Here is a 9,935-nt window from a genome sequence, read left to right as displayed (position 1 = left end):
TTGTTGTTATTTTTCTGGGCAGTTGGAAGCCAGGCTTCTTAATGACAGGTACTCGGAAACTAGTTATGTGCAGGTGAATTGAGTGCACACGGGAAGCTTGTTGAAACCAAGGGTTCAGACCCATCCAGCTGGCCCTTCCGCTGCCCCATCCTCAGCTCGTCAGGCACCATGACTCTTACAGCCACCATGAATCTTACACCTAACGGAAGATCAATATTCGCTGGAGGTTGAGTGATATTATCAGTCTTCCATCTTTTTGCTTTTTTCCAGCCTGTTTTGTTCTTTTGGGAGAACTATGCAGCTTATTGATATAAACTGGTGTGTTTTAAGTAGCTTGCCACTCTGCGTTAGTGACTGGTGCCCAATCATTTCAGTTAAATATTACCCTGGAAACTATGACCATGTGCCCAGCCTTTCCACTCATAGTTATATTAGTAATATAGCAATAATTTAGAGTGAAAAAGAGGGGAGCATAAAACCCTAAATTAGCAAAAGCCTAGTAACTGTCCCTTGTTAATATCACCTAAGGTCATTTCCTTTCCAGGATGTCTTCTACACCGCTGACAAAGTTAAGTCAGCGCTAGGTCTGAGTGATCAGAACTTGGATGGCCTCGGGAATCCCACTCATTTCATGGAAATATGGGGCCATTCCCTAATGTCCAGCAAGAATTCATTCCTGAACTCGGCAGTGGTCCTGAGGACCTCTTTGTATTGATAAAAGCAGCTTTATAATTACCCATGTCAGTGGAAAAATAAATTTTTTTCCTAGAGAATGTCAGTTCCAACAGTATATTTAAACTGTATTGATCTTGCACTGTGGAATTAAATTGTTACTTCACAATCAGGAAATTGTAAACTTAGAAGAGAGTGCCATAAACCACAAGATAGGTGGCTAGAGCTTTTAGAGTTTAAGTGTGCTAAATAATTTATTCCTTGATGATGAATTTAACTCATGGGTTCTCTCACCCTTACCAAGGGCATTATTTCTTTGTTAGGATAAAGGTGGCCCTTATTAAAAAAGTGATACCTAATATGTCAGCAAAAAGGATACAGTAATATAGTACTGAGTGGGATGCCTTTTTATATAGAACATGTATTTGGGGAATAAGGACCTTGTCTAGTCTCTGTTCAAACTCACTGTACAAAACCAATCTATAACTATGAGCAGCAAGCACAATTCTCAGTGTCCTTAATATTAACTTTTGTAAATACCATATAGGCAGCACAGTACTTCCAATCAGAAATCTCTATCAGGAAATGGAAAGAAAATAAAGAATTGTCTAAAATGTTACCAAATTGCTGGTCATTAACATTTAGGATACTGTAGCTGGAAAACATTTTTAAAACTGCAGAGGTTGGTTGAGTTTGTTCGTTTCATTCCGCAAGCATTTGGGAACCTTTCACCTGCATGGCTCTATGTGAGGTGCTGGGAGCATGAAGCTTCAGGGGAGCGCCTATCTGGAAGAGGAAGCAGTTTCAGATATTGATAGAAATATGTACAAGGTACAGTGAACATAGGGGAGAATGAATGGAGAATCAACTGTACTATAAAAGGTGAGGGAAGTCTCCTTAGGAAAAGAGCTGGTCTTAACATGCAGTGAAATCAAGAGACATTTGAGATAACTGCCATACAGCTGTGGTAGTTGTTGATGGTCATCTTCATCTTTACACTCTGGGAGAACTGAATAAGTAGCTTGATTAACAGCGGTGATTCCATGTCTTGCAAGGTTTATAAGATGTATATCCAAGTTTTGTTTCTCTGACCTCCTATGGGTCAGACTTAAAATAAAGCAGGACTTTATTTCAGGAGGAAAAGAAATGATTTCGTGTAAAAAAAACACAGTTGTTTTTCTACAATAATGAAAGTCTTTCATTTACTCATTGCAAATTGTGTGATATCCATTATGGTCTCTGTTCTGCTTTAGTATTTAAAATGCGATTTAAGGAGACAGATGCACATGAATAATCTGGAAAGCCTTTCGTTTATTTCTGTCTCTGTGTGTGTTTCATTAAAGCCTATGCTCAGCAGGGTATTTCTCTCCCAGAATGGCTCCTTTATAGGGAAAAAAAAGGTTAAGGGACACATTGCTTGCAGGTAGGGCTGACTGAGGACACGCACTATCACCTGTACTTGTATAATGCACTTTGGCTGCTTCCTCACTGGTTGCCAGTGTGTGAAAACTTGCTAAGGAAATATCCCTCAAGATGCTTAGGGATAATTTGGGTTCTAATACTACTTAGTTATGTAAAAAGGTTTCAGGGCTCCTAGAAGTAGCTTGAAATGTTTGTGGGATTTGCTGTAGTGAGGGATTGACACCAAAGTGTCCAGAATCTTGGCTAAATAATCTCTACTTTTTATGCTTTGATCTTTCAGGGGGGAAAAATCCTCCCCCCCCCCAATTTGAGTTACAAATTAGGTGAACATTCCTAAAACTTCAAAACAGACCTAGAGAATGTCTTTTCTTTCTACCCCCAACTCCAGTAGCCTCTTGAATTTTCCCCTCCTTACTCTTCTCTTTCCCTCCCTCCACAGAGGGGGCCTGGATGATGCTTTCATGGTGTGCCTTCATCATGTTGCTTCCTGCAAAAATTCTGGGTGGCTTCCCTTTGGATCCACCATAGAAAGTAAGAGACCTCAGAGGAGCCTGTCTGTTTCGACAGACCCCTGCCTTCTTCCCCAGCCGCATTTTGTGACAGTCATCTCATTATTCACGACTCTGATGAAAACCGCCTTTGTACCTTTCTCAAGTGTGACTGATTCTTTTCTGCCTGAGGACTTTGGCACTGCTGTTTCATCTGGGGTAATACTTATATGCTCACTCTTTACTGAACAATTTCTCATTTTTCTAGTTTTTTCCTGGAGAAGCTATTGCCCATCTTGTTTATTGAATTCAGATCTGCTTGTTATATTCTATTAGAGGACCTAGCATTTTCACCTTACACCCCTTATAACAAGTTTTACATTTATTTGAGTGAATATTTAGTTATGCAATGTCCAGCCCTCCTGATAGATCAGGAACCTTGTAAGTAAGGTTGGGGCTCATTCCTTTTTGAACACTTGTATCTATAGGACCTAACAGTTGCTGGTCATAGGTAAGCGCACAGTAAATAAATAACTGAGCTATAGAAGAATTGTGTAATTCTTATTTTCAGCACTTCAGCTTTTTAGTGTTTGTCTTAGCAATCTAGGCCTCAGTGCATTAAACCTATGACTAGCCACAGTGTTATGAATCTCTTAATTATACTACTGTTAAGTAGTTGTGGGGGTCAGTGTGTATACTTACATATAGTGATAATATGTAGTTTTTTAAAAAATATTTATTTATGCATACAGAGCTGGGGTACAGGCCAGAGGTGCAGGGACAGTGAAAGGCTTCACCAGAGACAGAGTGGGGAGCAGAACAGGCCAACTGACAAAGTATACTGCTGAGGGGTGAAGCGGGGGGGTCAGGAGAGGTCTGCGCCATGTGGATCACCTTGGGGTGGGGATCAAACTCATGCTGAAGTGGCTTTAGCTTCTTAGTGATGTGCTTTTACCTGCTGCGCTACCAGGGAGGACCGGTTGGTAGACTTAACTTAGCATATTGTGGTCTTCCAAGCATGATTCTAGAAGACCATGTGACTTTTTTTTTTTATGTTGCAGAATGCATTGTCATGTTCACCATTTCCCCATAATGCCACTAAAATAGGGTAATGATGAACGTCTTTTTTACTAATCATTATCTGCACATGTGGTTGCTCCTATAGGATAGAGTGCTACTTGGAAATTACTGTGTAAAAGAAAAGGCACATAATAACATGTTCCCAGGTGCCTTTTCAAAAACATTTTAATCAATTCACCTTTAGAAACAGGGTGTAGTATCTTTCTCTATATACCATTACTTGAGTATTCAGAAGATACTTGCTATGAACTTAAAGTGTTTTCAAAGCTATTTCTTCACCATTTCATTATTTTTCTGAGTTATCTATACCTTTTCTTTAGTTTAATAATTGGTGCGTGTATTTTAGTGTGCATGTATATAGAGTTACATACATATATTTTAAATAATGGCTTCATTGAGGTAAAATTCACATACCATAAAACTAGTGTTTTTAAAGTATGAAGTTCTGTGAATTTTTGTATATTTACAGTTATATAACTATCACAATGATCTAATTCCAGAACATGTCATCACTTCAAAAGAAATCCCACATCCATTAACAGTTACTCCCTACTGGCAATCAATAATGTGCTTTCTATCTCTTTTGCATTTGCCTGTTCTGGCTTTTGTTTGGGCATAAGGAAAATAAAAGTCATATATAATGAACATCCTGGAAAAACCGCTGTTAATTTTATATATGTTGTCAACTCCTTTGTTTATATATAATTGAAAACAAAATGTAAAGTAAAATTATGAGTAAATGTGTGTGTGTTTTGGGGAGAGTGAGAACCTGTTTTTATATTTTTTAATATACCACACATTTTTTTCTCACTTTATTAAACATTCTGGAAAATGATTTGTCATTACTCCATGTTCTCATGTTATTGGTTGTGCCCTAAGGTACTTAGTATTGGGGTCAGTACTCTGTGGGTCTTGATGCTTTCTGCATGTCAGTTCGGAACTATCTTCTGAAGGGCAATTTTATAGAGAATGGTATGGAAATGTAGCATAGTTTCTTAAGGGCAGAGGAAAGACTTGTTTACTGTCCAGGATAACCTTTTCTTTGGCAAATGTTGGTCAGGGTGCTCATTCTGGGGGCAGCACCCATCTGGTCTCCCTGATGTGACCCTAGCTAGACTCCAGGGCTGGGAACAGAGGCAGACTTGAACGCCTGGTGCATTCCAGGAGGAGGAATGAAGCCCTTTGTTTCTGACCTAGGAGTCTCATGTCTTCTGTAGACATCCAGGAAACCAGGAGATGGTTGCAAACAGGTGAAAGACTCAGATACTTCACATTCTGGATAGTTTATCCCCTAGTACTTAATATTTAATTTGTTTCCATTCTGTAACTATTACACTGTGATAATTTTCAATGTGTTTACATTGTTGTGTAGATCACTTTGTTGCCTCAGATTTAATTTCTCAAGTGTGTTTTCAGGTTCCATTTCTATATATAGTAAAAAGTTTGAATGCCTTCTGCTAACTTTACAATTGTCTACTGTAGTGTGGCAGAAGAGTTTTTTCACCTGAGTGTGGGGACTCACCAGTTAACATTTCTTAGCATGTTGAAATATAGACTATATGGTTTCTGTCACTGCTTACCAGTAGCACTACAATAGTACTGATGGGAAGCAATCCTTAAATAGCGCTTGCTATGTGCTGGGCACCGTGTTGATTCATCAGTCCACACAATGATCCCATGAAGTGAGTAATATCGATGTCCCTATTTCAGACATTAGGAAACGGGTTAAATTCCTTAAATCAGTAATCTTTAGGGTTCAGAGGATAACTTCAAACCATACACTACACTATAGCTCCAAAGTTTGTGTTTCTAGCAGCTACAGGCTTGTGTTTTAATGTTGAGAATGAGAGAGAATGTGCTTTTATAGTCCCCTTCCAGGTCTTTGCTGTCTTGTTTGCATTCTTGCATTTAGGTTAACAAGCTGCCTCTGTATCATCAGACACTTCCCTCATTATTTTTTATTGTTAAAATTTGATTTTATCTATGAACCAAGCTCAGCATTGCTTTAGAGTTAAAGACAGATTATTGTACAACTGCTAAAAAAGAATTGTATTGTCCAGTGTTAACAGCATTGGAAAGGTAGCCTGTGTAGTCAAACACACGCCTCCCCTTGTGGTAAAACATTTCTTAAAAATCACCTACTTTTCTTGAAATCCTCATTTTTCCTATTTTTTGCAATGGTTTCTCTGAAGTCTTTTGGTGCTGAGTGTGACTTGGGTATGTGGAACATACAGTGTATGTGTGTGTGTTTTGAATTTAAGAGACCATATTAATTCATCCAGTTTTATATATAAATGCCGGTAACTGCTAGGCAGCTTTCTAATTAGGGGCTCAGAGACTGGATGCGTGTATGTGGGGTATGTGTATGTCGGTGATAAAGAAATGTGAAGAAAAATAGTGAAACACACTATTGTGTATTGTGGGCTGTTGACTGGACAGAGTTAAGGTTTTTAAAAATATTTATTTATGCATACAGAGCTGGGGTACAGGCCAGAGGTGCAGGGGCTGTGAGAGGAATAACCAGAGACAGAGTGGGGAGCAGAACAGGCCGACTGATGTAGTACACTGCTGAGGGGAGCAGCGGGCGGGTCAGGAGAGGTCTGCCATGCTATGTGGGTCACCTCTGGGGCAGGGATCGAACTCATGCTGAAATGGCTTTAGCTTCTTAGTGCTGTGCTTTAACCCGCTGGGCCACCAGGGAGGGCCCCAGATTGTTATTTTTATATGTGATGAAAAATTGAACTTCCTGATGAAATGACGTTTGAACAGAGACCTAAAGAAGAGTGAAAAGTAAGCCAGTGTCACCTATAAAGGAAAGCAGAAAGAACATTTAGGAGAGGTACTTATTGGCAACTTGTATCATTTTTTTTTTAAAGATTTATTTATTTGTACATACAGAACTGGGGTACAGAGCAGAGACTCAGGGGCAGTGAGAGACTTCACCAGAGACAGAGTGGGGAGCAGAACAGGCAGATCAACGAAGTACACTGCTGAGGGGAGCAGTGGGCGGGTCAGGAGAGGTCTGCCACGCCATGTGGTCTCCTCCGGGGCAGGCGGGAATCGAACTCATGCGGAAGTGGCTTTAGCTTCTCAGTGCAGTGCTTTAACCCGCTGCGCCACCAGGGAGGGCCAACTTGTATCATTTTTTTTGAAATATATTTACTCACATTCTTCACTTACTATTTTAGTAGTTTTTAAAAAGAGCAGTTTCAGGCTCACTGAAATATGAAGGAGGTACTGAGCTTTCTCATGCCCCTTTTATCCCTTCCTATACATAGCCTTCCCCACTATCACCCCATACCAGGGTGGTACATTGGTTATAACTGGTGTGCCAAAACTGACGCCTTACTGATATCCATGGTTTATATTAGGTTCCAACTAATATTATGGTGTTTTTGCATACTCTGTGGTTTGGATAAATTATAATGTATCATTGAGAACATTTTCACTACTCTAAAACTCCTGTGTCTTGCTTCTTGTAGCCCTCCTCTCCCTAATTCCTAATTCACCTTTTTTTTTTTTTTAAAGATTTACTTATTTATGCATGCAGAACTGGGGTGCAGCCTACAGGTACAGGCCAGAGATACAGGCCAGAGGGTACAGAGAGACTTCACCAGAGACAGAGTGGGGAGCAACAGGCAGATTGACGAAGTACACTGCTGAGGGGAGCAGAGGGTGGGTCAGGAGAGGTCTGCCACACCATGTGGATCACCTCCCCGGCAGGGATCGAACTCATGCGGAAGTGGCTTTAGCTTCTTAGTGCTGTGCTTTAACCCACTACACCATCAAGGATGGCCACTAATTGACTTTTTTAATGTCACCAGAGGTTTGCTTTTCCCCAGAATGTCATCTAATGGAAACCACACAGTTAGGAGCCTTTCCAATTGGCTTCTTTCACTTAGTAATAAGTATTTAAGTTTCTCCATGTCTTGATAGTTCTTTTTAGTGTTGAATAATATTCCACCGTGTGCATGTATCACGCAGCTACTGAAGAACGCGTTGGTTGCCTCTAAGTTTTGGCAGTTATCAATCTATTTTTTTAAATTTTGGCATTGTAAGAATTCTCCATTTATTCTGATACTAGATATTTATCAGACATATAACTTGTAAATAATTTTTCCCACTGTGTGGGTTGTTTTATTCTCCTTAGAAGCACATATGTTTTTAATTTTGATGATGTCTAAAAAATCTATTTTTTCTTTGGTTGCTTATGTTTTAGGTGCCATATCTAAGAAAACATTGCACTAGCCAAGGTCACAAAGATTTTTACTGTTTAGGTCTTTTTTGAACTAAATTTGAGGTAATTTTGTGTCTGTTGTGAGACAGGTCCATATTCTTTTACATATGGAATTCTAGTTATTGAACACTAATTATTGAAAAGACTTAAAAAATTCCGGCCCTCCCTGGTGGCGCAGCGGTTTAAAGCACTGCACTGAGAAGCTAAAAGCCACTTCCGCATGAGTTCGATTCCCGCCTGCCCTGGAGGTGACCACATGGTGTGGCAGACCTCTCCTGACCCACCCGCTGCTCACCTCAGCAGTGTACTTCGTCAATCTGCCTGTTCTGCTCCCCACTCTGTCTCTGGTGAAGCCTCTCACCGCCCCGAGCCTCTGGCCTGTACCCCAGTTCTGTATGCATAAATAAATAAATCTTTAAAAAAAAATTCCATTTAATTGTCTCAATACATTGTGGGAAAGCGAACTTCATGGGTCATAGACCCGCAGGTTTCTTACCAGACTCTGTCCTTTAATCTTTATCTTTAACTGGTCCCACAAAGTCTTGGTTACTGTAGCTGAGTATATGTTCTTGAAGAACTTAGTGAGGCCTCTGAAGGTCTTGTTTTCTACATGTTTAGCTTATTAGCAGACTGAGAGATTATGTTTAAGGCACTTAAAAAAGTGGCATTCTGTAAATGTTAGCTGTTTTTATTTGATCCTCACAGCAAAGAGAGGTGGTTTCAGGTTTGTATGTTAGAAGAATTAATGACATTTGAAATAATTTTTTAATCCACATCTTATTTTTTCTGCTCTTTCACCTCTCAGCTATACAATAGGTTAAAATATTTTTCCTCAAAGATAGAATGTCTTTCTGTCACTTAACTCTAATTAATTCCTGTATCTGGGGGGCTTGTTTTTTCCCCCTCAATAAAAAATGTCAATTTCATCAAAAAACATGGATTTTAGGAAAAGTGTGGAGTTTAGCTCAGGAAGCATCTGCAGTGGCCTCTGTCCCGTGAAAACAAAGCCTCAGTAACATACCCTGGCTTTCTGAAGGATGGTCTTTTTGAGTGGATGTATGGAGAAAAAACTAAGGAACATACTTTGATTTTTTTTTCTTTTTTAGCACATGAAAGCAACAGTATAACATTTTGTGTCACTAAGACTTTTGAAAGTGATGCCATTAAGGAGAATATATATGAAACTCTCCTCTCATATGTGTATGCACTTTAGACATTATTTATTTGTAAATTTAATATTTCCCAATTGGAACCCACATCATTAACTGTTTCAGTTTGGTTATCACTTCTGTCATATCTTTCCATGCAAAACTGAATGCTTGTTTTCACAGAACAGATGTATATATATTTTCTCATCCTTATTAAGGCTCGTTTTTATTGGTTTTTCCATTCTGAACAGGACAAGCTGTGAAGTATGCATGATATTAAACCTCTTGACCAAACACCCAGGATTTCGTGACTTTGTCCCATATTATGGTTAAGTTTTGTGTTCTTATATTGCACTCAGAGGGAGACTAGGAAACTCATTTTGGACCACATTTCCTAGGCCAGGGACAGTCTAAACTATTTTTTTAGTGCCCTTTCCCCTGGTGGACAGCTAGTTGAAGCCTTTGGGAGTAAAAGTACTTCCCAGGACATAAACCCAACCCCTCCTCCCACAGCCATTTAAAATAGTTTAAAAATAGCCCCCACTTAAAGTTTTGTGTCAGGCCATGACAACTTTATAAAAATTGTATTTACTTTTCTTCTCTTTTTCATTTATTAAAACACTGCTTATCACAGATTCCCAGAGAAATAAATTTACTGCCAAGTTATGCAAGAAACTTTCATTCCTTAAGGTAAGTAGCAAGCATAAGTTATTTCCACTGTCCAAAGTACAAGCTGACTTTTACATCCAAATCCACTATTGAGCCAGTTTGAGATTGATGGTTTAAGAAATGGCATTCTTTTCTTAAATCTTTTGAGCTAAATAGGTAGATTCAAAGACTCTAGTCATGCATTTATACATTCACTTGAACGTTCAACAAATATTCCTA

At 39.2% G+C, this 9,935-nt stretch overlaps 1 protein-coding gene across 1 annotated transcript in view; it reads left to right on the top strand.

Annotated features, from left to right (window-relative positions):
- The first annotated feature begins 168 nt into the window (after nt 1-168).
- MTMR7 (myotubularin related protein 7) overlaps nt 169-9,935 on the top strand; it is a 70,162-nt gene continuing 60,395 nt past the window's right edge. Inside the window, exons 1-2 of the mRNA XM_012724787.1 lie at nt 169-226; nt 9,682-9,737. Of these exons, the coding sequence (XP_012580241.1) occupies nt 169-226; nt 9,682-9,737 (114 nt within the window). The remainder of the gene's footprint in view (nt 227-9,681; nt 9,738-9,935) is intronic.

This window comes from Condylura cristata, unplaced genomic scaffold, assembly GCF_000260355.1.
Source record: "Condylura cristata isolate star-nosed mole 26May11 unplaced genomic scaffold, ConCri1.0 scaffold00014, whole genome shotgun sequence".
NCBI classification, from domain to species: domain Eukaryota; kingdom Metazoa; phylum Chordata; class Mammalia; order Eulipotyphla; family Talpidae; genus Condylura; species Condylura cristata.
Note: the sequence above shows the minus strand (reverse complement) of the source record. Positions and strands in the feature narration are given on the sequence as shown.